Below are 27,110 nucleotides of genomic sequence, written 5' to 3' on the forward strand. Positions count from 1 at the left end.
CCCATAAATACCACAGACCCTGATTCTCCGAGACCGCCGTCGGTCCTACTCAAGACCGTCAATATACCATGCAAGCCTTCCTTATATTGTCTTCACTCAACTTGGACAGCATCCCGTTGGGTACATGGGTGGAAAAAAAAACGGCAGCTGAGTATACAGCGATATCCTCGTCAGCGCCGGACAGCCCAATAACACGGCATGCTTGTCAGCTCAAGTACAGACCAAGTCCGTGTGTAGATATATTTGTATTGTCCAGCCTGTGTTCTCTCGTTTTGATTTGCGTGAATGCTTGTCGTGGTAAGAAGGAAATGAGCGCAGTACAGTAGAGGGTTAAGGGGGGCATCAGGGCCGGCCCGCTGCGTATACACACCTGCATATGTAGCCGCAGCCACAGCCAATAGGGCGTAAAATGACGTCGGTTCCGGCTGCGAGTAAGCGCCACTTTTGCTTCTTCTTCTACTTCTTTGAGCGCCGATGTTGGTAGCATAAAAGGGGGATATTACCGGCTGAAAAAAAAGGAAAGCACCGGGATGTCTAAGATTACGGTTAAGAATGTACGTCATACCTTCACATGCGATATCGGAAGAGCAGCGTCAAGCGTTCTGCAGGATACCAAATCTAGTGGACTTAATCAACGATGAAATGTATGACTTTCTTTAAAACCCAAAACCGATGTGAATGTATTATTGCATGACCTGCCCCGGTTCTATACGTGTAAAAAGAACGCCACCCGATGCTCATGCACATGTCTAATGTTGTCGTTCCTTCGTAAACAAAGCTTTACCACCCACCGCCAGCGGTCACAGCCAATCCAGCAACACGTTCCATATCGCTTTGCTTCTTTTTGCCGACGTCGCTTTCAACTTTGATGTACGATGTGTATATCAGCTTCTGCTGATTGACGCTCGTCAAATCAGCCCAGTGTGCCATGAGATCTCTCATACGTGATCTCGATATACCATCAACGACATCTTGTTCGAGACCGTGACCGTTTGCTTGTACATCTGTCTCATCTTCCGAGTCGCTACCAGAGAAGTAGGCTTCGTCTACCCTTGCGAGCCACTCCTTTTGCTCCTTCGGGCCTGGTTTCGATGCGGATGCGTCTTTATTCGCTTCTTGAATCCCTTCGTAAACGCGTACTTCTTCTACTTCCTGGACCTTGATTTGTCCACCGCCGTTTGTACATCCGCCTGGACACGCCATGACCTCGACATAAGCATAATCTTTGACGCCCTCTCCTGCAGCTGTGGCCCCACCTGGCCTTCTGCTGACACCAGTTTTGCCGCCCGGCAGCCTGCTGGCTTTGGCTGGTTTGAGTCGCCGTACCAAGTTTTGGATATTTCTAAAACCGTAGAATCGTGCTGCTTTGATTATCGTTTCCGAGCCACGGACGACCGAGTATTCCACCACATCAGCATTCCGCCCTCGTGCGACTGATATTGAGGATCCTGGGTTTTGAGCTTGGTATGTTTGTAGTATGTGGTGTAGATATCCCCCAGAGGGCCCAGCGGCTGCGCTCTGGTTCTTCCGACGCGAAGGAGGGAATAGGAAGGCGTCGATGTTTGAGTCTGGGAAGGGGGTTCGATCGGCACAGGAGAGTGGTGTTCGTGGAAGCGAAGCGAAATTGATACCACGAGCAGCCGCGAGGTGTAGTAGCTCACGAGCTGTAATTACGCAATCGGTGTCTCGTATCTTGTCCTGAGATTGATCATAGCCAGGCAACCAAGCAGCCGATGTGAGTTCGCCACGGCTAGCCTCGAGCTTTTTGTCGAAACATGGCATGATTGCGAGATGCCATATCTGAGAGGGTGGCACGTTGTACCGTTGGCTGAGTACTGACTTGATCAACGTGCCGGTAAGGGCTTGCGGCGACTTGAGACGCGAGAGATGTGGAAGGACGTATGGGTGTGTCTTCTCGGCGTAGCATATCCAGCCAGGGCAGGCTGATGTGAGAATGGGCGCTTTGGGCGTGGTATCTATTGCGCCCTCGGAACCAGGCTTTGGAGTTGTGTTGAGTGCTTCGGGAGATAGAGCCCTTGTAACCTCGTCTGCTGCCGCTACGAGACAGGCTTCGCGCATGGCATTGGTGTCAATGACCCATGTGAAGTCGCTTCCCTGGTGGCCACCAGACTTCAAGCCCGAGGGTCCGCTGAGGAGGTGCGCAACCATGTTTCCAGCCTCTACCTCGGAAACATTGAAGACGGCCGCCAGACTTGCACGAGTCTGTGGTGAGACGCTGGCAACGAACAGCTTCCCTTGGACATTGTTTCCATTCACGCCGTTTGCCAAGCCGTCACTTGTATGTCCATTTGTTGTCCCATTCGTTCCGTCATGTGCCAGCCATGGTGCGCGCAACGACGGGTAGGTATCGAGCGTCGTGAGGACCTCGGTATGCGATTGTAGCGAAACTAGCACTGCCTCGGCACTTGTTACACAGCCTGAGCACGCGAGGCAATCCGTAAGCGATATCGAAGCGGGTGGCGGCGGTTCTGCTGCAGCGGCTTTCTCTTCGGTCGTTACCTCGTATGGATCCTGTGACATTTGTTAGAATGCGCCGCCCTTGACACATCGCGTAACTTAATATACCGAGTTGTCTACTTGTTGCACCGGAAGCGTCTCTATAGGCTTTATACACGCGACACCCGGCGAAATGAAATCGTTGAGGTCGTCTGCGGAAAGAATGGCGCTCATGTTGCGCCGAGTTCGAGTGGGGGGGAGAGGGGCGACAGGCGCTATTGCGAAGCGACTTGAGGAATGTATGTGAAGACAGCAAACTCCCTACTATACAGGCAGCAAAGAGAAAAAGACCCAATGGAGAAGGAAAGAGGGAAAGGAAAGCGCAGCACTACGTGGAAAGTCCAAATCCCTTGCCCCGATGTCGCGGAGAAAGCAGTCACGCAACGCGCCGGCCTATCGATAGGCTCGCATTTCTAAAAGATTCCGATGACAAACCTCCGCGGCGAGTTGCCACATTACCGGTAGGTATCCACTTCTCCTGCATGCGAACCTCTGTTGCTGCTCACGTGCTCGCGCATCCCAATGTCGAGTGTAACAGAAATACATGCCCACGCTTGGCTACATCAGCTGACGCAATATAGTTGTTCACTGAGCATAGGAGTATATAGTATGCGGGGTGCGTCTGCTCGGCAGATTGATTTAGCCAGCCAGGCCGGCCATCAAATCGTCGTAAGGATGGACTCAGAACTTGGAAAGCGAGCAACATGAATATAGTGTTTCGACCTACTTCTGACCATATTTTTTCGCTGCGTCGTACTTGCTCGTCATGTTTTCCTATACATCTTCGCAGTAAAGCTGTTGTTACGTTACCCCTGTGTGCGACGTCGTTCCATCGATACCTTGAGAAGACGAATGTCTCCAAAGAGCAGCGCGAGATTTGAGACTGCAAAGAGAAGGATTGCTTGGAGCTCGACGCCTAGATTGCTGACGACATGTGTCTTCTTCGTTGCTTTGTGGACATGGCTCAACATAAAGACGTCTAAAGTCTTAATACCGGCAGATTCGTTTGCCTACGTACAAGATGAGAGCTTGAGGGACATCCTGAACACTACATTGGGGGTATGGGAGAGCACCAGCCGACAATATTGTTCGCTAACACAACCAAAGTTTGAAAGCATCTTAGCCCTCAACCTCCCCTTCCGTACCGACCGGCGCGATGCGATGAGCCTTTCAGCAGCCGCCTCAAACATCAAACTCGAGTTCGTGCAAGGCGTCACGGGCGATAGCATCAACGAAAAGGCATATCCTCCACCAGAAGAGAACAGAAAGCTTTCTGCAGGTATTCGAGGAAGTTGGAGGACACATATGAACGCTTTACAAAGGTACACGGTCTCTACACTTTACTACGAGATGACAACACACTAACAGCATGAAGAATAGTCGACCAAAATCTTACCACCGCACTTATCCTCGAAGATGATGTAGACTGGGACATTCGAATCCGTCGAAACCTGCAACGATTCGCCCTCGCATCACGCTTTCTATCAGGAGACCACGAGATTTCTACTTTGAGAGAAAGACTCGAAACACATACAAATACAGAGACAGAAGCCACCGCCTTCAAGATCATCGACACTTCAAACCTCGCAAGCACACTGACTTCCCTCCCTTTATCTGCCATACCTTACCACAGTAGCACTCCCCACGCGTCACCCTACGGCGATCCAACACAATGGGACATACTCTGGCTCGGTCATTGCGGCACCGGTATGCCACGTCCAGTACCCAGTCCACACCTTCCCCTCAACCATCGCCGCAGTACTACCACGACCATCTTAATCCATCCCAACGACCCCACGGTCCCCTCTCCACGACACCTGAAAGCCCACCCCTTCCAAGGTGACCCCGACGCCCTCGGCACCGCATTCCCACCCCACACACGAATCTACCACCAAGCAACGGGCGGGACTCTGTGTACAGTTGGCTACGCCGTCTCCCAACGCGGCGCCCGACGCCTTCTCCACCAATTCGGCGTAAGTGGGTGGAATGGCATTTTCGACAGTGAGTTGGGCCGGTGGTGTGCTGGCAATGATCCTGACATGGGTAGGCAGGCCCAAAACTCTCATACTACTACGACGGGGGGTGGGGGGATAGGTGTGAATGGAGATGAGAGGGTGTGTGTAACGGTTCAGCCACCGATTTTTGCGCATCATCATCCAAACAATGGGGAGAGCGATATTGGGGGATTGGGTGGGGGTTACGCGAAAAGATATGAGACCAAGTATTTGAGGTATAGTGTTAGGATGAATCTTGCGGCTTTAGTTGGGAGGATAGGAGGAGAAGGCGACGTGGAGGGTTTGGTGGACCAATGGCCTGATGATGAGGAGTGAGGATGGCTGCCACGAAAGTGTTTTCGAGAGACACATTCAAGTTGAAGTGATATGGTAGTGGTATTCCCAACAAACTCATTGTAGCTGTTGCAGTCCACCTACTACGACTCTGGCTCTTAATTCACCTCGCCTTCGTCTCTTTCCTTCTCCCATGCATACAGCTATTCGCAGAAAAGACAAGTCTTCTCGGTACCCGCCGAGGCGTTCTTCCCCTATCTTCCTTGAAACCATGATTATAATGGGAATGAACGACTCGAAGGTATCATGAACTGAACAACACGCGGCCGTCCCATCGTCCCCTCCGTGTAACGCCAGTAAAAGCCAAGAAAATGCTCCCCTTATACAATGCACAAGCTCACTGGGTATAATGACCTTGCGCCTTTTGTCTTCAAACAGATTCAACGCGTACTGCAGATGGCAGCTTCGAAATGACTCCGGGCTCCGCTGGCTGCGTGATCGATCTTGCGCCTGTTTTGTGCAATCCAGGGCATTGTGTGGAAAGTAGTGCGAGTACGCAGTCCTCATCGTCTAACTGACCATCGGCAGCTTCAGTCCAACTGATTATGTTGCTCGAATCCGGCTCATTCTTCCTTTGGCCGAGCCAAAACATGCAGATCGTCCAACACAACTGTTCTTCACATGGAAAATCGCATCCGTCGAATTCTTCAACTCTTCTGCGTGGCCGAGGCCTCACTCAATGAGCGGTTTCCGCACGCCTCCCACAATTGCAATTCCGAGTGCGCGCAAGCCTTCTGGATCATTGGCTCGAATGATGGTACTGGCGGGTAACATGGGGTTATCAGGTGAGACGTGTGCGGCGTCCTTGGCTGCCTGTTCAATAGCCTCCATTTCCTCTTTGCAGCCAGCATGGTCAAATGGGCAAACGACAATGGGCTGACGGAGAAGAATATCCCTTGCTGACGACATTTGTGCCTACTTTCAGTCAGCAAAATTCACAACATGTAGTTCCGGTTCCGGCCTACCTTGACTGTGAGGTAATACTCTATTTTGTATAGAGTACCAGTTGTCGTGAATCCAGTGACGGCATACATGGGGAATTCCTTCTGCCCTCTCGGTATGACACCTGCGTTGTCTCGTAAATCTTTTGCAGGAAAGACCAGCCCAAGGTTGGTGAAGTAACCTGCCTCGGGCATCTTCACGCCGACCTGCTGCTGTGTTTTTGCCAATGTTTTGACCTTGCGAGTCGGTTCGTCTCCCTCGTGATTGAAGATGATCTCCTCGTCAATCCCAACAGTAATCTTCTGTATCGTAACCTTCTTTGCCTTGCTCAGCCAGTCCGGGTTGGGGCTCAGTTTGATGTATACTGAGACTGGATCCATTGGCCCGTAACTCCATCTCGGCAGGCTGATTCCAAGAGTGACCAGGTGGTCCGTTACTCGTTCGGCGCTCTCTGGTCGATTGTACATGCCAAATGTTGAGAGGGTATCGTAGCGTTGTATTGGTACTGCGAAAGGATACTTTTTCTGTTCTTGAGGGCCTTGTTGCACTGTCACGACGAGTTCGTAGAAGGTCTCGGCTGTCCGACTAGGTAGTTGTAGACTCGCAGGCGGTACCCTCCTCGCTACTTCCTCTCCACCACGCCCATAGGGTATGAAGATGACGAACGGGAGGTCCATGCAGAGTATGCTCTCATGTTCTCTTCCAGGCGAACATCGATATAGGAGCATTTCCTTGCCAACAATGTCGGTGATCTCTTTGCGCGGGGCTGCCAGGTGCTTCTTAGTAACCGAGTCGGCCGACGGGTGTATTGTTTCGCGCCGGTGCAATGCGATGGTGACGAGAGAGACATTGACAGGCGCCGATACTCCAATGAGTGGCCGTATCTCGACCTTGCCTTCTATGCGAGGCTGTGGTGTGTCAGCATTAGCCCAGTACCCTTGCTGAAGGAGAGTGGGCCATACGGCGACTCGAGGTGAGGTGTATGGAGCGCAGGACATCCAATCAAGACAGAAGGAGAGTAGAGGCACGTACGAGTGTTGCTGATATGCCTGGATAGCCAACCAGAAAGTTACTGTTTGGCGGTCCTGAGACGCGAACGAAGGCCGACATGTTCGTTTCTCGCAGCGCAGGCCTGGGAGGGCAGCGAGCGCTGCATGGGCGTGAATATGGCCGTTCAGGATGCAGTTCCCCCCGTCCAAGTCGCGCGTTTGAGGCTTTGGTGTGCTGGTGCGCCGGCCAACTACGCCGTGCTTGGAGCTAGGTAGCCTTCCGGACAGCGAATTGTGGGGGTGGAATGATGTAGGCGCCTCGTATCGTGGACCAGCGGGGCTCCTGGGTGGCAGCGAGGCCGGTGGATGCGCGGCGGGCCCGTCGTTTAGGCTTAGGGATGCGATATGGATAGCGTCGTGTTTGGAGTGAATGCGCGGCGGGGGTACTGTCGTGGATTGGCGTCTCGAGAGTCAGTCGTAGGGCTGGCTGGCCGCCCGAGTGGAGCTTATGCGGCTGGCGCTTATGATGTCCAACGTCTACCAGTGTAGAGAGGGCCGGGCGAGGAGCGCGATTTGGCCTAGAAGAATGACGATGACAGCGCAGGCAGCGTGATTGCATGCAGTAAACGCAGTCGGATAGCCGCGCAGTGTTCTAGGCGCGGCCGAGGGTCGAGGTAGAGGAGCTGTCGCCGACTGCGAGGGTCCGATTCGTGCGCCAGCATCGCTCGTTCCATCCCTCCAAACCACAAACACGACCGATCGTCACCCGCGACCATGTCCGTCACGGTGAGTCCGAAACGCCCGTGGCCATTCTCAGACCGGCTGCTAATCGCAACCAGCTGCATACCACAAAGGGCGACATCAAACTCGAAATCTTCTGCGAGGCCGTCCCCAAGACGGCTGAGAACTTCCTCGCCCTCTGCGCATCCGCCTTCTACAACTCGTCGCCTTTCCACCGCCTGATCCCCTCCTTCATGGTCCAGACGGGTGCGCCTGCCTCGGACCCAAAGTCCAAGACTTCCACCTCCATCTACGACACGCCAAACCAGCTGTTCGAGGACGAGATTCGGCCTGCGCTGAGACACAATGCGCGGGGAATCGTCAGCATGGCCAACAAGGGCCCCAACTCCAACGGGTCACAGTTCTTCATAACCTTCGCGCCAGCACCGCATTTGGACGGAAAGAACACTGTCTTTGGAAAAGTGCTAGAAGGGTGGGAGGTGCTGGATGACATGGAGAGCGTCCAGGTGGACAAGAAGTCAAGACCGCTCGAGAAGATGGAGATCAAGAGCGTCACAATCCACGCGAACCCGCTTGCAGGATGAACAAGGGCTGCGTGGGCAGACAATGGCTGCAACACAACACCATCTAAGCTGGGAGCCTACCGTGTGATTGGAGCTTGAAGCATGTCGCGACATTTTAGGGAAAAAAAAAAAAGAAACCGCAAAGCAAGAGTGGGCTATGAGATCATATCATACTGATCATGGCTGGCGAGGCCGTGGTATCTACGAAGCGCCGACCTAATGCAAGATGAGTCAAGAAAATCTAAGAGAGGTCCAAGTTGTCCACCCTACGCGCCGTTGGTCGTTGTTCCGTTCGACAAACTCGCCGCATGCTCCTCCTCGTAACCCTCCGTCTTCATATCCAGCAATCCCAATTCCTCCTCCTCAGCCTCTGTCCGCTTGTAGTCCTCAACCTTGATCTTAGGATCCGGCTCCGGCGCCGTAAAGCTTTGGACGTAACTGCTGGCAAGGGGGTCTTCAAGAACAAGAGTAAACTTGTCCTCACCGTTGATGGCGGCAGAGAGGTTGTGGAAGAACGTGTTCCACTTCTGCTTGGACTCGGAGTCCATGGAATCTCCTCCATCGCCAGCGTCGAAGATTGAGGATCTCAGGTCATCACGTACTTGGGTTAGAAGACCTTCAATCGTGGTAAACCTGCCACCAAGAGTACCGGGTTCGACACTGAGGTTGAGTTCGAGGCACGACATAGCGCACGATTCGGCCTTGAGAATGTCTCGTGACAGATCTTCCTTGCTGTCTACGGTGACTGTGATCCGGCGGCCTAGTTCGGGAACTTCACCTCCAGTCTTGACTTCGTTGCTTCGGTCTGTACTACTTTAGCTGATGGACACTCACTGGTTGATCAGTTGAACTTACATCCGCAGTGGTCGCATACTGTGCTCATCAAGACTACCTGCTTGAAATGGGGGATGTTGACCATCTTCATGTTCGTAGTACAAGACTTGGTGCATCCCGGGCAGCTGGCAGGGAATGAATAGACCTGGTTCTCCACGATATCGTCCTCATCGACATTGTTCACCATAGGGGCATGGGCGGAAGGCATCTCCGGGTACATTTGTGAAGCTTTGTACTCTTCTCGAATCTCCGTGGGAGGGGCCTCACTGCTGGTATCAACGAGACCGAGCGCTTCGTTCTGTGCAGCAGTTCGTGGGTATTCGTTGCGAGAGTATTTTCCTGCGCCAAGTACCGTTGGAGGCTCGATCGACGAGTTGCCGGCTGGGTCGTCGATTGTGACCTTGAATGGTAACCTCTCTCCGTTTGCCATCTGCTTGATTGTGTTGATGACTCCCTGCAGCTGCTCATAGATCTCTGGTACTACTTGCTTCCTCTCTTCCTGCTTCTGCTCCAGGTCTTGCGCCACCATCATGAGGATGCCCTCCACATTTGTCAGTTGTCCTCGGCCAGGTGGTATCTCTAGATCGATGTCCTCGACGCGGAATATAGCCGTGTCGCTCTTGATGATCTGACGGCTCAGATCGTCGGCCGATTCGACTTTGAGAGTGAACTTGATGCCCCGTTGCTGGATTTCGCCGGCAGGTTGAACCTCGGAGTTCTTGAAGTGACAATGCGGGCACGAGAAGGACATGAGAACGATCTCGCGGAAGAAAGGTATTCTAGTGAGAAGGAGGCGCGTAGTACCCTTTGGAGTGTCAGCTGGGTCTACCATTGTCTTGCGAATGTGCCTACATCTTCGTGACAGTTCATGCACATGCTCTCGATCTCGTCGACAACCTTTGTGTCGTCGTCGCCTTGTTGGGCGCTCGCCTCTGCGACCTTGCGGCCCATGTCCTCGAAGAGGTCCTTGGCGAGACTCTGTTGCTGTGCCATATTTGCAATCGATTAACAAAGTTGTAGGTAGTGTTGGACAGAGGAATCGTGCGTGCAACTGGATTGACTTTCGCAGGTTGTGATGACATAACTTCTGGAAATTTTTGAGCCCCGCGCTTGTATAGCGGGGTGTCGCTAGACCCTTCCATGCAGGTGCGCTTTCAGTCAGCCCTACGGAGCTTATAGCGCAAAGTCCATGAAATCGAGCCCGCCCGCGCCCGAGTCCTGCGTCTTCTTCTTGTCAAGCATAGCTTGCAAGCCACCTTTTCGTGCCTTTTGTCTTTGCTTGCTGCTCGCGTTTATGGTCTTTGCAGGGACGCTCTGCTCTTTGTTGGTTGTAGTCGTTGCCTCTGGGACTGGGACTATATCCACTGGTGGCTGTGATCTCTTGGTCATCTTGCGACGTCTTCGCTCTTGCGGAAGCATTTGAAGTGTTTCCCGCTGACAACGCAAGCAGGTATAGCGAATACTCTTCTCGGGCTCCGGTGATCTTTTGCTAGTACTTTTGTAGGTTTTTCTGTTCGAGACCTTGCATGACCATCCTGGAATCATGACATTTCCACATGCGCCGCAAACACTTCGACGAAAGGCATCCAATTCTTTGCTTGCTACGTCGACTTCAGCATCTTCAATTAGCTTGTTGCGTGCATTACCCAGAAAAGCTGCCGTCGTTGGGGAGGGAATTGCGAGGAAAAAAGCAGCTTCTCGGAGGAACTTTGCCCTCAGTTGGGTTTGATCTGCTGAAGCCATGTGTTGAGAGGACCTGAATGATCTCGGTGCAGGCCTTGGAAAGCTTCCTGCAGGTCCAGTATCTTCACGTGCTCGCTAGTTTATCGCAACTCCGACCTCCGACGCTAGTGCTGCAGGTCCCTCCATCATACTTTCTTCGACAACAGCCTCCGCCGCAGACACATTATTTGCGCCAATGTCGTGACTTCTGCGCTTATGCACTGCGCAACAAAGGTTTCGCCAGCGACTCTGTAGTCGCGTCGAGAATAACGCGCGTTTTTCACTAACTACTAGGTTACCAAACCCATTGAACATGTCCGCCCCAGAGTTGATAGAACAGCAGAACCTGCGCATAGCAGTAGAAGGTTGTGGCCATGGCGTGCTACACGAAATCTATGCGTCTGTTGCAAAGGCCTGTGAACTGAAAGGTTGGCCAGGCGTAGATCTCTTGATCATCGGCGGTGACTTTCAGGTATGTAGACCGATTACATTATCCATCCAGCGACTGACTTCGCAGGCTGTTCGAAATGCGTCCGATCTCAAGGCAGTGTCGATGCCCTCCAAGTACTATGCGATGCACGACTTTCACGAATACTACTCAGGCCTGCGCACAGCCCCATACCTCACTATATTCATTGGCGGCAACCACGAAGCGAGCAACTACATGTGGGAGCTATACTACGGCGGCTGGGCCGCCCCGAAGATATATTACATGGGCGCAGCCAACGTAATACGGCTAGGGCCATTGCGCATCGCTGGCTTGTCTGGTATCTGGAAAGGCTACAAATACAAGAAGCCGCACTACGAGCGCTTGCCCTATAACAGCGACGACGTTAGGAGCATTTACCACGTTCGAGAAATCGACGTGCGGAAATTACTGCAGATACGCACACAGGTGGACATCGGCCTAAGCCACGACTGGCCGCGTGGTATGGAGTGGAAAGGCAACTACCGGCAGCTCTTTAGCTGGAAGCCAGACTTTGAACAAGAAGCCAAGGACGGTACTCTTGGTAGCGTTGCCGCAAAGGACGTCCTTCAGCACTTGCGACCACCCCACTGGTTCAGCGCTCATATGCATGCTAAGTTCCCGGCTGTATGGGACCACGCAGAAGCTCCAAACCCCGCGTCCGATACCGACAACCCTGTTCCAACGGCCGTAAACGACGGCGAGATCGGTCTGGACAACGTAGACGAGCAGCCCGTATCAGTGCCCAAGAACGATGCGGAGATTGATCTTGATATGGATTTGGATGACGACGAGGCGCCGCCTGCACCAGTCGCAGAGCCAAAGGAACCCTCCAAACCTACCAAGGCGGAGAGCGAATCCCAAATCCCTGATGATGTTCGGAGTCTTCTGCCTGAGTCTTTCTCACGCCCAAAGTTTGAGCCAAAGCAGACTCTGCCCTTTCCTGAAGACATAACGAATAAGACAACCAACTTCCTCGCACTCGACAAGTGCTTGCCCAAACGAAGTTTTCTCCAGTTGTTGGAAATAGAGCCACATACACCTGCTGAACTGCAAAGACCTTTGCAGCTACAGTACGACAAGGAATGGCTTGCCATTACTCGCGTATTTGCCGACCACCTTCAGGTGGGGGACCCATATGCGCAAGTCCCTGCAGACAAAGGTGATGCTTTTTACCGACCTCTCGTGGAGAAGGAGATGAGTTGGGTTGAAGAGAATGTCGTTGCAAACAACAAGATGACTATTCCAGAGGACTTCACACAGACTGCGCCGGTATACGAGCCTGCGTTAGGCGTTCATGTGCCAGAATCTCCGCGTGAGTATAGTAATCCGCACACACAGACATTCTGCAATTTACTGCAAATCCCGAATGTGTTTCATGCGTCAGATGAAGAGCGGGCGCAGCTAGCGCAAAACGGTCCGAGACCGGAACAACAGCGGTCCAATCGAGGCGGGGGGAGAGGCGGAGGTGGACATGGAAGGGGTGGGCGTGGCCAAGGGCACAGAGGTCGTGGGAGGGGCGGAAGGGGTGGCCGTGGCCGCGGTAGACAGTGATGACAACTTACCATCCGCCTGGGCCAATGAACAATCAAGATGATGCAAAGGAATTCGTCATCAGGCCAGCTTATTGAGAGCCTCACTACTTGTCCAAAACTCTGAAAACTCCAGGCCATCCGATTGCATACGCAATTTTCACGGGCTTGCGGCATGTTGCACGACACGGGTGTAGTCGTACAATATGCTGACCACGACGTTGTATACACGATTGACATTATTGGTGCCCAAGACTAACTCATTGCACACGCGGCTAGCGTAGTGTATCCGCTTTATCTGCAACCTGAGATGGAAAATCTGCTCCGTGCACCATTTGACATGACGGATGGTACAGAAGGTTTGGGGTCTACCGTTGTCAAAGACCCACAAGGGTTCGGGCGCCGGACGTTTTGAACGCGGACCCTGCACGATGATGTCGAGACTAGTTGCCGGGCATGGCATTTAGTGCACACCGCACATGCCGCCCAGGCATTTTCGTTGGAGCTTGTACAGTTGTCGCAGTCGTTCGCTGGCAAGCGCAGCCGGCAGACGCGTCAACAAGGCCGTGTTTTGGAAACTATAGCCAAAGCGGTGGTTGTGGTATTGGATTGCTCTCGTCCTACGTCAGAGAGGCCGGCCATACTCGCGATGGGCGCAGCGGACCCGACGAGAATACTGCATGCGGGATCCCGTCGTGGGGACACATTCTACTGTATGGCGGCAGTGGTGGTATGGATAAAGTGCGAAGGTTCGGTCTTGTCTCGCGACTGCCTGGTGATCGTGCTGATCGTCACCGTGCTAGTCGAGAGTTTATTTGACTCCGCAAGCCAATCTTCGCAAGCTGTGGCAAAAGAGTTGCGCGTGCTGCTCAGCAATAACCCCAAGGCTTCCAAGGCCGCCGCTGTTTGGTTCCGCGTGAGTGGGCGGAGGCGGCGGGTCGGATGCGCAATCCCTCCAGCACTCGTGCGAAGACGTCCGAAGTCTGGCTTGACGCTTTCAAACGGCTTGGGCGACCCTTACAGCTATCTATGACAGTCCTGCGAGCATACCTATTTTGGGAGGACTCGCAACCATGGAAAGTGTGCAACATGAACACTTGTCGCACGCGGTTACGCGCCCGTTATTACCACACAAAAACCGAGTGGCTTACAGCGAACGCTGTCCAGAACGTGTCGGCACGTCATATCCTGGCCTTAGCGCCGCCGTTATTATGCATCGAGGCCTCTCGATCGACGGGGCAGACCCTGAATCGTTGGTCCCTGGCCACCCTCTGCCGTGGACACACGGACCTGTCCACATGCTCATCCACACACACCCTGGGTGAGTTTAAAAACCTTTCGCCGCCCTTGCTTATCGAGCCTTTGTTCTATATTTCGGCATATATCGTCTGCCATCGCTTCCGGTTGTCGTGCTTCTACCCTCGCTTCCTCCTGCTTCCGGTCTTCGCTACAGCTTACCAGTTTGGTGCACTATATCCGAACATTGCCACACAAGTCTGGACCATTTATCAGAAGCCGCCTCCCGCAACACATCACCTGTAGATCATCGTAGCCATCCAAGCCTATAAAACTTTGCCGGTGCTATAAACATCTACACCTTTCCCGCAACCATCCATCCACCTACACACTGAGCATACATCCACCCATACACTACAACACTTCAACACTACTCTCAATACAATGGCATCACGCTTCGTCGAAAACCTCGAAGAGGTCCCAATCAGTCATCCCCATCTCAACGTTTCACTGGATGACATCCTCGCAGAAGAGAGCCGCAAGAGGTCCTCTTCCCAATCATCCGGCAGCTCGGAGACCCGCCGGTCAGGAAGCAGCTCGACACCAAGCCCAATATCACCCATCACCACCGAAAGCAAGCTCAAACGGGCTTTTACGATTGGCAGCAAGAAGGGTCGCCGAACATCATGAACGCCAGCCGACGCGTTCATCGCTTGGAACAACTCTACACATCTATTACGAATTCATGAACAACGGTAATCAGACCATGACGACATCATCAAGACTTTCTTGACCAAGTGTTGGAAGAGACTAGTCTGTCGCCTGACGAGCACCGAACCACCAGCTGTCATCGCCTGGCTGACGACCGGACAATGAGTCGGACGTCACCATCACGACATCTCATAGCGTGGTCGCTAGCGCCACGCACCACCATCATCGTTACACAGCCAGGATGAGTGTTGTCTGTGAGGGGAAGTTGCGACGGGATTTACCGGTCGGAACATTTGCACTAGGGAGCAGCAAAGTGTTCAAGGTCATCTTTTTCCACAAGATGTTTGTTTACCTCAACACCATTTACTTCAGTATAACTATCTATTAATTATATACTTTATCCAAACCAATATGTTCTCAACGGTTCGATTTACATCTTGGTGATTCTGCTGGAGCATGTTCAGAAAGAGTGACGCACCAACGTACTCTGCGACAGCGAGATTGCCTCTGTCAACAATTGGCAGCAACTATCCTCATGACTGATTTCGTATCCACTGGCAGGTGGCATTCTTACCGCGCCAACCTGGCTCGCAACTATCCATTTTCAGCTGCGTACTTCCCATACCCACAAGTTCAGAATGACCATTTGCTTGCATACCTTGTGGTTCTCGTCACAGTCCTTACAATATCTCTACAACCTATCATTTTCCACGTCCCCTTCGCCAGCAACCACCAACTACCGAGACGAAGCAGAACACAATGGCTGCAACAACACCAGCGACTCTGATTGCAACCCTCGAATCTCACCTCACACCAACCCTGGCCTTTACATCTCCGCCAACATCCCCATCCCAACCTTCCCTTCATCTAATACCCCCGCCCACTCTCACCAAACTGCGCAACATAGGGCCCGGCCGCGCAAAAGATATGCGTTCCCTCGGCCAGTCGAGACAAATCATCAGTCATGTCCCCCTCGTTGCTGCGCCGCAGGTATGCAGCAAGATCAACGACGCGATGCACGCAGCGGTTCTCATGAACTCGGAGAAGTTCTCCGCGGTGAGCATATTGCCTCTAGAAGGCAAGGAGGCGGCAAGAGAGTTGGCGCGGTGTGTAAGCAAGATGAAGTTTGTTGGGGGTTGTATTGGGATTAGTAGGAAGATTGAACTGGAAGGAGCGGAATGGGAAGAGCTCTGGGATACTGCAGAAAAGTATCGAGTGCCTATTTTGTTGCGGGAAATGTGGCCGGTGGGGTCTGAAGTATGCTATTGTCTATACCTTGACAACCAGACAGAGGGGGAAGGGAAGAAGAAGACGTCAACTGACATGCACAGATACCGGATTACCAACACACTTTTCGTTCTACTGTGTACGCGCCCCTCCTGACGCACGTTCATACGTCGCATGCTACTTCTCCTCTCCCACTGCTACACCTCTACCTCAGCTCCGTCTTTGATCGACACCCTGGTCTACGTCTCATACTTGCGCATCATGGCGTGCTGCCCTCTCTCATTCCACGCGTCGAAATGCTCCTCACCACTATTCCCGCTGCGGATAAACCTAAGCGAAGTTTCCTAGATATCTGGCAGCACAACATCTATCTCACGACGGCGGATGCACAAGACATGTCGAGTCTGAGGGCGCTATTAGAACAAATCCCAGTGGACAGAGTGTTGCATGCGAGTAATTACCCGTTCGAAGAGAGGGGGAAGGAGTTGATGGATGAACTCAGAGATAGTGGGTTCTTGACGCAGGTGGAGTGGGAACGAGTTGCCTGGGGAAACGCAGAGACTGTGTTTCATCTGAAAGGAGCAAATACGAAGGGGGGCAAGAGGTAGAACACATGCGCAAAGGGTGAGTCTACCTAAGTAGTAGGGTTGCAGCCTGGGAGAAAGTGGGAACACCTAGAAGAGCCACCAAGAACGTAAGAGGTATTGATAGTTTATTCCCATGCATCAATGTGATGTGTATGTGAGCGCCCTGCCAAGTCATGACTCCTGGCTTGTGGTATCTTTCATGTCAAATCGTCGTCGTGTCGCATCGCCGTTCTTTCGTCGCTCGGTCGGTTGTTGGTATGCCCAGCGCTTATTTCTTGCCCGACTTCTTGATTCCCTGGGAACCAGTGTTGAGGGGCCCCTTGCCCTTGCCGACGGTCTTGGCTAGTTCCTCACGCTGCTTCTTCTCTGCATGCCGTTAGCACGTCTGTCGTTGTCCTCGTTCTTATTGTGGCGCTCCAGGTTTTCGGTAGCAGAACACGAGCAGTACGCACCAGCAGCGAGCTTCGCCTTGTATGCGATATCATCCTCGTCGAGCTCGACGGCCTTCTTCTTCTTCTGCTTGTTGTGGATGGGGTTGGTGCCCGCTGTGGTATTTTGTCAGCCTTTGACCCCGCCTCAGTTTGCGCACAAGTTGTGGTGCTCACCTCCTTGTCCTGAAGGCATCTTGTAGATTTTGGTTGTTTTGTTGGTGCGGTCTTCGGTGTGCAGGTGAAGGTTGAGAGATTTACTCAGAGGCGTCGAAAGCGTTAGGCGGTGGCAGGCGGTGGGAAAGGGTCTCGACGCCCGAGAAAAGCGGGATGTGCACAGCCACAGAGTGCTGCCTCATGTGGCGGAAGAGCACGTGATTGCCTCATGGCTCGTTTAGCGCTAGGTACTACCTAGGCACGGCTGGAGCTCATCTCAGCGTTGATGAGATTCATCTATGACCGGGGATACCACGGCATGTCATATGCGTTTGCAACAGCTCATCACCGAGACATGTCAGCGCGTCGCGTCGTGTTCTCCGTGGACCTCATGTAGAAGAATTATTGGCTTAAGCTCGTTCCAGCGCTGGCTCCCCCGCGTCGTCCCTAAAGGATGCGATATGGTCACCGCCCGCGCAATCAGTGCGCCGACCCACCCAAACTCCACAGCTGGCTATCAAGCGATGCTCTCGAGCACGAATCATGCCATCTCTGTACTTCACCGTCACCATGAGGTTGGGGGTGGCAGAGTGACCAGATGCTTGCAACGCCGAAACTGTGGTAGCCGCACCACACATGTTTCCAAGGAAATACTTCGGTGGTTTTAAGCATCAGAGACGCAAAAACAAGAGAACCCAGACGGCAGCCAAAAGCTTTGTTTCGCCGCGGCTTCCTTGTGTCGAGACTTGGCATGCTTGCGGCGACGACGAAACCTACCCGATATTGACATTATCGCCGGTAAACCTAGCTGCTCACGGGCTAGATGGTGCACTAGACGCCATCTCGGCATGAATCCGGCTCGCCTCTCCTCAAAACAACGGCGCCTCAACACTTAGCTCTATCTCGCCCATTCGTGGAAAAACCACACGACGCCTCTCCGTCCATCAGATGAGCAGAATCCCTCGGTCGATGCTCAAGTTCCAAGCCCCAGATTCCCCAGATTTGGGGACTACAGAGACTGGAGTGCTGGGCGTGGATACATTTGGCACTAGAGCAAGCTTTCGCGGCGCTCTGGGCGTCTTGATTCGTGGTGATATTCTGGATGGAGGCGTTTCGTAGCGGCGTTGGCTTCGCATCCCAGAGGCTGGAACTGGCGTCTCCGAGCCCATGGGGTTGATGGGACCTGACATGGGGCAAGATAGCCCTCCCCGGCCGGGGTGGCATCCCATGCAGTATGTATATATGCCCATCGCAGCCTCCGTTGTCTGCTCTCCATTCCAGAGCTCCAGAATCTCTCGCTGTATCGTTGCGAAGATTGAGCCGGAAGCCCTTGTCAACCTTTACCAAGTCGATCACTGTTGTTACCTTCGTTTCAGGAGAATCACCAAGAGACTACCGTCAAGATGGTCGACAAGACTAGAGTGTACAATTGGTACATATCGCTCGTTGCAGCATCATGCATGGTGCTCTACGGTTACGATGCGTCCGTCTTCAACGCGTTGCAAAACTCGAAGCACTGGATCGCCTACTTCAACACGCCTGGACCGAACATCATCGGCGCCATCAACACATCATATACTGTTGGTGCTGTTGTAGCTGGTTTCTTCATGGTATGTCTCATCTTCAGTGTCACCAATAATCCACAACCTTTTGCTAACTTTGCCATGTTTAGGCTGGACCTCTCGCTGATTACGCTGGACGACGAGTCGGTATGGCTGCTGGATCCATATGTGTCATCATCGCTACCATCATGCAAACATTCGCTCCTCGTGGACAAATCGGTGTCTTTATCGCTGGCCGTGTCCTCATCGGTATTGGACAAGGTCTTGCTCTTACTGCTGGTTCTATTTACATCGGAGAGCTTGCTCCTTCTGAGATCCGTGGAAAGATCATGTCCTTCTGGCAGATGTTCTATTCCGTCGGCTCCTTCATTGCGTACTGGATCTCCTTCGGTACCTCCAAGAACCCTCAGAAACTCGGCGAGTGGGACTGGAAGATGGTCGTTATTTTCCAGATGATGGTACCTATCATCATCCTCTCCCAGGTCTTCTTCATCCCAGAGTCTCCCCGTTGGTACGTCCAGAAGAGTCGCGACTATGAAAAAGCCCGCCGCTCCCTTCGCCGCGTCCGTGCCACTGAGCAAGATGTCGAAGATGAGATTACGACCATCCGAGAGGCTATTGAATTCGAAGCCGAGGCCATCTCTTCTGGCTTCTCTGCTCTGTGGAAGGACAAGTCTGTCAGGAAGCGCATGTACATTGCGATGATTGTCAACGGTGGTCAGCAGATTACTGGACAGGGTACACTCAACTCCTACAGCTCCATCATCTACAAGAAGGTCTTTACGAGCGCCGACACTATCTCTCTGATCAACGCCCTGAATGCCACTTTCAGTATCATCTTCACACTTAATGCTACCTGGACTGTCGACCGCTTTGGACGCAAATTCTTGTTCATCGTCGGTGGTATCGGTATGGGCATTTGCATGCTTATTGCCGCAACTGTGGAGACTCAAACACCTACGCTTCCCAGCGGCGCAAAGACTGAGCCCGTTGGTATCGCGATTGTGTTCCTCATGTTCCTGTTCGCTCTATTCTGTACGTCACCCCCTCTCCCACACCCGTCGCAACAAGAACACTTACTAACACCCACCACAGACAAACCTTCTTGGGGCGCAACGGTGTGGATCTTCACCGCAGAGATCTTCTCCATGAACATTCGCGCTCAAGCTGTCGGCATGTGCTCGCAAACCCAAAACGTTGTCAATTCCATCGTCCAGCAGTTCTTCCCCGTCTTTCTCAAGAACGAGGGCTTTTACGCTTTCTACATGTTCGCTGCTATCAACCTTCTGCTCGCAGCTTTTGTCTGGTTCTTCGTTCCTGAGACTAAGAAGGTCAGCCTCGAGGAGATGGACGCCATCTTTGGTGGCCAGAACCACGTTGTTGAGGGCGCCGCCATTGAGGAGAAAGACCCGGCAAGGCATCACAGCGTCGTCGTTGATAACGACGCTAAGGGTGCTTCAGAGAGGGTTGAGAGGGTCTAATAGGTCTTTAACGACTGTTGCTTATCGTATGGCTGGTCCCGATGCTTGCGGAGTCTCATAGCACATGGTACTGAGAGAGTACCGATGTTGAATACCAAATCTTTCAAACCAACACCACACAACGGTCACCCATCGTGTGCTTCGTAACAAGCTTGATTCGTCTCCTTTAACAGAACCATCGCTCAACTTGACGTATGTTCTCGCGTTATGAGTTCGACTTGCATTATATGCTAAATTGCTATATACTTCATTGGCACTGCAAAAGTCTCACGAAAGAAGGAAATTCGCTATCGAATATCTCTTGGTCACACAGTTCAATCAAGAAACTTCGTTGTACAACTACACGTAAAATTCAAGCACTCCTTCTTAACATGATTGCAACGCTTCCATCGCTCGTTGATTGTTCCATCAACCCAACGTAGTCTCCCTCATAGTAGTATCTCACTCTCACTGCACCACATGCCGGCCGTTCTCTACCGAGGGTTTGTCTGGATTGGTATCGACCTGTACAGCGTCAGAAAGTATGAACAGGACGAGGAGCTGATATCCCGTGTACAAATTCAAGATCTCCATCTTTGTTCACAACAAGATGGCCTTCATAACCTAGCATCCGCTTTGTTCTTGTATTCGATCTTGTAGACCACGCGCCGGTATCCTCGTTGACGTTGTCCAACACAAACTTAGTGATTATAGATGCGTTAAAAATGACCTCGTTCACTACTTCGATCCATAGACCCGTGCAAAGGGTACACTTGGCGAAGGTGACAGATCTTAAAGTGTCCTTGTGTCGAGTAATCACTTGACACACATCTTGTTCCCTAGCATAGATCCCTTCAAGTCTCAACGAGCGTAGCTTTGGCCATGTTGCTCCAAGACCAATAAAGTCAATGATGGAGCATTCGTCTGGAATCAGCCCGCCGTCCCACAGGGGCTCATGAAGATGATTCCAGTCCAAGATTCCGAAGGAAAGATGTCGCAGATCCTGAGCAGCTCCAAGAACGGTGGCCAGATTTTCGAGCGGTTGGATGGTTGGATTATTGTTGGTGAGCGGATGTAAATCCCTACTTTGGGTGTTAAGGATAGACAAATTGAAGTCCACTCTGACTAGGTGTCGAAAGAGGTGTCTCGCGGCAGGTAGATCGTTTAATTCTGGGAACTTGAACATTTCCAAAGAGAGTGCTGTGTATGAGTGTCCTTCGCGAGGCGCTTCTATCGTGAGCTGTCGAATTCCAGTATACTCTGACATGAAGATAGCGCCGATGAGTTGACGGAAGGGATGATCCCAACTGGTAGTGCGGTTTTTGCCGAGTCTACCAGGAACAGCTCCTCTTGGAAGCAAGTCACGCAGTGTCTTGCGTTCCATGGGTATAGCGTGTTGGTGTGGCGAGTACACAATCGACGAGATGTTCTGCATGTTTTGAAGTCCGCGCGCAATTGAATGCAGAAGAACGCCATCGACATTCATACTCTCTTGCTCCTCATACATATCATGGTATCGTTTCCATCTCGCGAATTATTAGTTTCAGTGGGCAGAACGTAGAGGAGAAAGAAAATCCTTCGCATATCATTGCATTACACACCTGGTTCGCATTGCGTAAAATGACGATGAGTTGAACTCGTCTGTGCTCTGCTCGGATTGTTGGTAATAGCGATGGTCTTTCGCGAGCACCGCATCGTAGAGTGTTCCGTCAAAGATGACCTCTCTGACATAGCCTGAGTATACCGGGTGTAGTGAAACCTGCATTGGTGACCCGAGATTAGTTTGTCTTCGCAAGTTCTATATGCTTGATACCAAGATATCTCCACAAGATCTCTGCTGTGCGTTGCGCTGACTTGACAGTGACGTGATAATCCGCAGTCGCCTTTAGGATATAATTCGTGTTACATGAACTCTCGTGCATGAAGCTCACTTACATTCTGGAAGGCGCCTAGCGCTTGATACCTTGCACAAGCAACAATACTGCGAAACAGCGCAGGTGTGGCGTTGTCTCGAAAGGTTTTGCTGACAGCCCTCGCAGCCTTGACGTCAGTAGCTGGGAGATAGTCGAAGATTTCGATTTGCAGTTCGGCGGGTAGTCGCGTGAAGGCCACTATCTGATGGGTGGTTTGTATCTATGTTGTTTAGCTGTTGCTATGCTTCCGATGCAATATTGTAGCGCTGACCTTTGGCATATTTGCACTGAGAGAGACGAGGTGATCGAAGTATCGACAGTGATGTATTGGTGGCGGAGTTGGAAGAGCAAGGCTGGTGTTTGGTGCCAAGTGCAGTGCATGTGGGCAAACTAGGCTCCAGGGAAGGAACCGGACTAGGGTCACCAATGAGGCGCGAGCGCATGACAACGATTACACATGGAAGAAGGCTGGCGATTGGAAGTAGCAAACGATACTGTATTGATCACAGCGAACTCGAAAGGGTGAAGTTCAGGATCTGAAAGTCAGCCTTTCGAATTGAAAGGTGAAAGTATCGTGTCTGGTCAACTAATCACATACTACATTTTGGTTCTATATCCAAACTCATGTTCACTGCTTCCTCAACTTGCTTAGCGCGGCCATGACACCTTCGCTCATATTCTCCTCTTCTACCTGCTTCCGTTTCACTGGCTTTGGGGCGGATGAATTAGCCTCGTTGCCGTCCGAGACACGAGCTTGCTCTGCCTCGCGCATTGCCTCTTCATCGTCATTGTTAAGGTCCTCGGCGAGGCGATGGTCCGGTCGTCGGTCTGCATCCGTACCTGAAGCTGCGAAAGGGGCGGTTCTTGCCATTTCCATGGCAAGCGGTCCGGCATCGTCCACTCTCAGGTGTGCTGTGTCACCAGCATCGGCTGCTGTAGGCGTCTGGTTTTCACCTTCTGCCATGGATATGTCGCGCGACATGGTCTCTCGATTGCTATCCTGTCCGACAGTCCGTTTTGCTGCCTTCTTAACCCTGAAGGGCTCCCTAACGGCGTTGCACCATCGCTGAACCTTCTTGTCGCCCCATCCTGCTATCAGACCAATTTCCTCGGGCCCAGCGTTGATTGCAGTGCGGATGCTGCCAAAGTTGGATACTAAGCCGACTGCATCCGTCTTGTTTATGCTGCGTGGCACGGTGATGAACTCGACCATCTTCTCCGAATAGGTCCCTGCTTGCTGAGCGCGAATGCTGGTTGGGGCAGCATTTTCGAACGTCTTAAAGAGCTCCAAATAGCGGCCAGCCTCCTGTGCGCTCCAGCAGAGCATGACTGTGACGTTGTTGACCAACGACGTCTTGGACAACTCTCTCAGTGGGTCTTCATGATTTTCAATGTCGACCATGGTAAGGAGGATGCGGAGACTGTACTGGCCCTTCAAGTCTCGGATACGGTTGTAGATGTATTCGGGATGCAGCCGGTGGTACTTGAGCGACAGGAAGAGGGCACATGTTGTGGCACCGACGACGTAGTCGGCGGGAATGTCTGAGTACTCCCATGCGACTGAGCGCACGCTGTTGAGGATGGGGTTGCCTTTTTGTCGGGGCGAGACTAGGATGGAGCTGGGGCCAGATCGCGATGGCAGTGCTTGGGGTTTCGGCTGCTGGACCTTTTGCGCATTGGTCGGCGCGGGTGGATTCGACGATGCCTCGGGACGCGCAGTCTGCGGTGCATTTGCTGCGACGGCCGGGGCAGGACCACGGGCGCGCGGCCTATTGCCGTCCATGGTGGTCAAAGGGGAGCGGTGCAGGCATTGAGGTGCGGACGGGGGCCTTTGTTGTTATTGTTGTGATTGTTGTGTTTGACGACGGCGGCGACGAATCCTTGACACAGCCTAACAATAAAGGCGGTTTGAGATGGGCCCGGGGGGCGTCACGTGAGCAGTCGAGACAGCGCTGAGCCCAAACCGCCGGCCAACCCCATCATCTCCTTCACATCTTCGCACCCCCAGCCGCTTCCAACACCCACCCGCGCATCCCGCCACGACCACGACCACGACCACGTCCCCGCACATCTGCCGTCCCCCGAAGCATCGCCAGCGCTGTCGCCTGCCCTCGTCGAATGCGCACCATCGAGTAGAGCGCCCATCCTTCTGCCGCGGTCGACCCGCGCGGACGACGCCAAGCGCTTCATTACGAGCCCTGCCTACTCTCACCACTCGTGCCCGCCTCCTTCCCCCAGCACCCGCCTCCGAGCTCTCCACGCCCTCTCCACCCCCGCAGACGGCCTCTATGTCGGATCACAGCGCAAAACGGCAACGTTTGGACTCGATAGGAAGATTCTCACCCGCCAGCCCGCCCTTTGACGTCGCTGCCAAGGCGAGCGGCCAGCCGACAAAGACGCCCATCCACCCTCGCACGCCCACCTCACCGCCCTACTCCTCGATGAATTCGCAATCCCATGGAGGTTTCGCCCCGGCTAACTCGACAGCGTCGTCGGACCGCTCCCCACAGTCGTCCTCGCTCCCCATGTCTCACTCCCTCTCACAGTCGGCAACATCGGCATCCAACCAGCACCCCTTTCCCACCCCGGCGAGCACTGCAGGCTTCATGTCTAGTGCCAACATCGACAGCGATGGCGATGCGACGATGGAGGAGAGCGTAGACGATGACACTTCACGCTCGGCTGACCACAGGCTGTCCAACCACAACCGGCAAGGCGAGTCGCCATACACCCACGACGGTCGCCTGCGAGCTGCCCAAGGCATCTGCGGCAGCCAATTGTTCAAACTCAACAACGACAAGCTAGAGACGGCGCGGCCGCACCCCTCGGAAAATTTCATTACACTATACAGGCTCACGCCGCTCGCCAGCTCAGTAGCGCGCAACGACCCGGTAACAGGCGAGAAGATTAACAAGCTTCGCAAGTCCTACGAGGGCCAGATCAAGAAGATGCAGATTGCCGGCAAGCCAAAGGCCACCAAGATGGACGGTGTCTTCCGCAACCTGCTGCTGATGCCCGAGGAGATTTGGCACTCGCAACATGTGCAGAACAGAGAGCCTGAGAAGAAGGCATTGACACCAGACGGTACAGCATTGAGCTCAGACTTTAGCAGACTTCTCGACGACGCATTCGCAGGCACTGCACCAGGCACTCTCCCCAGCGCAGAAGCTGCCAAATACAAGGCCTATCTCGGCACAGACGATACAGCAAAGCCGAAGCCACAAGACATGCCACCACAGCGGCCAAATTCCTTCACATCGTCGGCACCAACACCAACTAGCCACATGAACAGAGGCGCGGTGAGACCGGAGCGCTCTAGCTCAAAGCGCGGCTACACCGACGCCGCATTCCAAGGCTACGGCGAGGGCTTCGGAGATGAGTACGCAGACTCGACCGGAGGCGAAGACACACCCGGGGGGAACATGGCGAACAAGAGACGAAAGCTCCAATTCGAGCGAACATCACACTCAGTCGAAGTAGGCGGCGCACGACGATAGCGACGTCGGATTTTTCTTTCGCACTTATCAACTTAGCAGCATCGGGGTTTCGGATTTCTCTCTCTCCACAATTTGGCGTTTACGGAAAATCCATGACGAAAGCGACGGCGACACTGGCTCGACTGAAAGGCTGCCCACCGACCTCCACATAACAAACTATTTTTATTGGCATAATGCGAGCGGCAGAGGCGATCGAATTGAGCGGTCGAGGGGTATGACGACCACGACATTCTCCTACCTCCTACACATATTTGAGGACACAGATTGGGGCGCTAGGAATGTTTTGGCTTGTGGTTTTGTGCGCGCGCTCGTTCTCCTGGTTTCTGAGCCATTTCTTACTCACCATCAACCATTTCCAAGTGTGCATATTTGGGCAGGCAGATCCCTCATGATACCCTTAGGATACCACGCAGCAGATGTGGATACCTATATAAAACGAATCGAATCGTAAAGTCTAAACATGCTCCGTCTTCTGTGACGTGACCTAGAATACGTCTAGAGCTGAATCAAAAGTTCAGTGGATGTCGTAAAGAAGCTTGTCGAGATATGAGTTACTTGGTAAGGTGTTGTGTTCAATTGTACACCCAGACTTCAGCATCCATTCGGGATCTTCCAAGCATCTGTCTCTCTGACCAAGATGATTCACAAAACCAAGGCTACATCCCACCCATGTCGCTGCTCCGTCAGCAACAATACCTCATACCGCCTGAAGCTCTACAGCATCGCCACAGCTCACACCCACAATTCACACAAGTCAACTCCCACTTATCCAACTCAAGCTCAAGTTCCACCCACTCCTTCAACGCCTCACACCCTTCATTCTGACGTTCATATCCCGTATACATCAATTCCGTTTCACAAAATGCGAACGTGACGTTGGAAAGCCTGACCACCTCCAGCGTCTCCTTCTGTTTGGTCAACAAAGCTTGGAGATATGCAGTCGACGTGCTAGGGTGATCCAACACCAGCGTACGCAAATGTGGAAAGGCGTTGGGAGGAAGCACGTCCTCGAGAAGAGGAGTCCGCAAGTTGAGATGGGTATCCATGTCAACAGTCTCATTCCACTGCTCCGCTTTGAGCCTCAGCTCAAGCGTCTGCAGATTAGTCAGTGTGCTAAGGAATGCCCGGAACGAGGCTGTTTGGGCCGGTATGCTGTGACCTGAATATACTGTTGTGAACTCTGCGAATATTGTCGTGCGCTCATCTTCTGGGATATTGTCTTCAATCTCCCTATACTCCCTCCACCACGTTTCCTTCTCCTCGATACTGAGGGCGAAGTTCAAGGGGAGACTCAACGACGTCAGGCCTTTGCACACGGGGACGAGGGAGGGCCAGATGTTCGAACGGAAGAGCGGATACGTTTTCCCAACGCTGGAGAGCTTAAACTCGGTAATCTGACATCCCACAGCATGCGCTGCTGTAAGAAGTGTGTACGTCTCGTACTCGCCCCGAATCATGGACAAAGGATCTGAGGGATCGAGACATCTTTCGGCAGGGTCAGTGCCTTCCCGGATGACGACCCCCAGTGCTTTGAGATTGGGGAAGTGGCGGAGAAGAAGTGTTAGGATACGCATGCCAATGTCTGCATGACGCTCGCTCTCTTTCGCATCTCGGTGCAGTATCTCCCGCACGGCTTCCCACTCTTTGTCTCCCGGATTGATCTGACCCTCCTCCCTGCC

General features: G+C 52.8%; 10 protein-coding genes across 10 annotated transcripts; 4 read left to right on the forward strand and 6 right to left on the reverse strand.

Annotated features, from left to right (window-relative positions):
* Window positions 1–146: 146 nt before the first annotated feature.
* Window positions 147–2,891, reverse strand: ACET3X_009795 (uncharacterized protein). The gene is made up of 2 exons (XM_069455949.1): window positions 371–2,891; window positions 147–288 (listed from the first exon to the last, which is right to left on the reverse strand). The coding sequence occupies exon 1, from the start codon at window positions 2,539–2,541 to the stop codon at window positions 781–783; it is 1,761 nt and encodes a 586-aa protein (XP_069302628.1). The 5' UTR covers window positions 2,542–2,891; the 3' UTR covers window positions 147–288; window positions 371–780.
* A 237-nt stretch (window positions 2,892–3,128) lies between these two features.
* On the reverse strand, window positions 3,129–7,430 carry ACET3X_009796 (uncharacterized protein). Its single transcript, XM_069455950.1, has 3 exons — window positions 6,840–7,430; window positions 5,831–6,715; window positions 3,129–5,780 (listed from the first exon to the last, which is right to left on the reverse strand). Exons 1-3 carry the CDS (start codon window positions 6,915–6,917, stop codon window positions 5,538–5,540), a joined length of 1,206 nt encoding a protein of 401 aa, XP_069302629.1. The 5' UTR covers window positions 6,918–7,430; the 3' UTR covers window positions 3,129–5,537.
* Window positions 7,431–7,570: 140 nt separating this feature from the next.
* Window positions 7,571–8,121, forward strand: ACET3X_009797 (uncharacterized protein; the record flags this gene model as incomplete). The annotated part of the gene is made up of 2 exons (XM_069455951.1): window positions 7,571–7,582; window positions 7,636–8,121. The coding sequence occupies 2 exons, from the start codon at window positions 7,571–7,573 to the stop codon at window positions 8,119–8,121; spliced, it is 498 nt and encodes a 165-aa protein (XP_069302630.1).
* Window positions 8,122–8,366: 245 nt separating this feature from the next.
* On the reverse strand, window positions 8,367–9,927 carry ACET3X_009798 (uncharacterized protein; the record flags this gene model as incomplete). The annotated part of the gene is made up of 3 exons (XM_069455952.1): window positions 8,367–8,905; window positions 8,956–9,739; window positions 9,787–9,927. 3 exons carry the CDS (start codon window positions 9,925–9,927, stop codon window positions 8,367–8,369), a joined length of 1,464 nt encoding a protein of 487 aa, XP_069302631.1.
* A 1,042-nt stretch (window positions 9,928–10,969) lies between these two features.
* On the forward strand, window positions 10,970–12,913 carry ACET3X_009799 (uncharacterized protein; the record flags this gene model as incomplete). The annotated part of the gene is made up of 3 exons (XM_069455955.1): window positions 10,970–11,128; window positions 11,174–12,437; window positions 12,852–12,913. 3 exons carry the CDS (start codon window positions 10,970–10,972, stop codon window positions 12,911–12,913), a joined length of 1,485 nt encoding a protein of 494 aa, XP_069302632.1.
* Window positions 12,914–16,534: 3,621 nt separating this feature from the next.
* Window positions 16,535–17,169, reverse strand: ACET3X_009800 (uncharacterized protein). Its single transcript, XM_069455956.1, has 3 exons — window positions 17,021–17,169; window positions 16,868–16,960; window positions 16,535–16,781 (listed from the first exon to the last, which is right to left on the reverse strand). Exons 1-3 carry the CDS (start codon window positions 17,037–17,039, stop codon window positions 16,684–16,686), a joined length of 210 nt encoding a protein of 69 aa, XP_069302633.1. The 5' UTR covers window positions 17,040–17,169; the 3' UTR covers window positions 16,535–16,683.
* Window positions 17,170–18,284: 1,115 nt separating this feature from the next.
* ACET3X_009801 (uncharacterized protein) lies at window positions 18,285–20,042 on the forward strand (the record flags this gene model as incomplete). Its single annotated transcript, XM_069455957.1, has 3 exons — window positions 18,285–18,609; window positions 18,672–19,596; window positions 19,657–20,042. The coding sequence occupies exons 1-3, from the start codon at window positions 18,403–18,405 to the stop codon at window positions 20,040–20,042; spliced, it is 1,518 nt and encodes a 505-aa protein (XP_069302634.1). The 5' UTR covers window positions 18,285–18,402.
* Window positions 20,043–20,489: 447 nt separating this feature from the next.
* Window positions 20,490–22,214, reverse strand: ACET3X_009802 (uncharacterized protein; the record flags this gene model as incomplete). The annotated part of the gene is made up of 5 exons (XM_069455958.1): window positions 20,490–20,546; window positions 20,599–21,547; window positions 21,623–21,780; window positions 21,957–22,154; window positions 22,206–22,214. The coding sequence occupies 5 exons, from the start codon at window positions 22,212–22,214 to the stop codon at window positions 20,490–20,492; spliced, it is 1,371 nt and encodes a 456-aa protein (XP_069302635.1).
* A 348-nt stretch (window positions 22,215–22,562) lies between these two features.
* Window positions 22,563–23,717, reverse strand: ACET3X_009803 (uncharacterized protein; the record flags this gene model as incomplete). The annotated part of the gene is made up of 1 exon (XM_069455959.1): window positions 22,563–23,717. One exon carries the CDS (start codon window positions 23,715–23,717, stop codon window positions 22,563–22,565), a length of 1,155 nt encoding a protein of 384 aa, XP_069302636.1.
* A 505-nt stretch (window positions 23,718–24,222) lies between these two features.
* On the forward strand, window positions 24,223–25,431 carry ACET3X_009804 (uncharacterized protein; the record flags this gene model as incomplete). Its single annotated transcript, XM_069455960.1, has 1 exon — window positions 24,223–25,431. The coding sequence occupies one exon, from the start codon at window positions 24,223–24,225 to the stop codon at window positions 25,429–25,431; it is 1,209 nt and encodes a 402-aa protein (XP_069302637.1).
* Window positions 25,432–27,110: the final 1,679 nt, after the last annotated feature.

The sequence above is a fragment of the Alternaria dauci genome, chromosome 10, assembly GCF_042100115.1.
Source record: "Alternaria dauci strain A2016 chromosome 10, whole genome shotgun sequence".
NCBI lineage: Eukaryota > Fungi > Ascomycota > Dothideomycetes > Pleosporales > Pleosporaceae > Alternaria > Alternaria dauci.

What these genes read in the sequence shown, in the direction of transcription:
- ACET3X_009795 (XM_069455949.1), bottom strand. Translation starts at nt 2,541, where the DNA reads ATGTCACAGGATCCATACGAGGTAACGACCGAAGAGAAAGCCGCTGCA.
- ACET3X_009796 (XM_069455950.1), bottom strand. Translation starts at nt 6,917, where the DNA reads ATGTCGGCCTTCGTTCGCGTCTCAGGACCGCCAAACAGTAACTTTCTG. An exon ending in CAGGCATATCAGCAACACTC is followed by an intron (nt 6,716 to 6,839) that starts GTACGTGCCTCT and finishes GACACACCACAG; the next exon opens with CCTCGCATAGAAGGCAAGGT. An exon ending in AGTATTACCTCACAGTCAAG is followed by an intron (nt 5,781 to 5,830) that starts GTAGGCCGGAAC and finishes GACTGAAAGTAG; the next exon opens with GCACAAATGTCGTCAGCAAG.
- ACET3X_009800 (XM_069455956.1), bottom strand. An exon ending in CAAGGCGAAGCTCGCTGCTG is followed by an intron (nt 16,782 to 16,867) that starts GTGCGTACTGCT and finishes AACGGCATGCAG; the next exon opens with AGAAGAAGCAGCGTGAGGAA.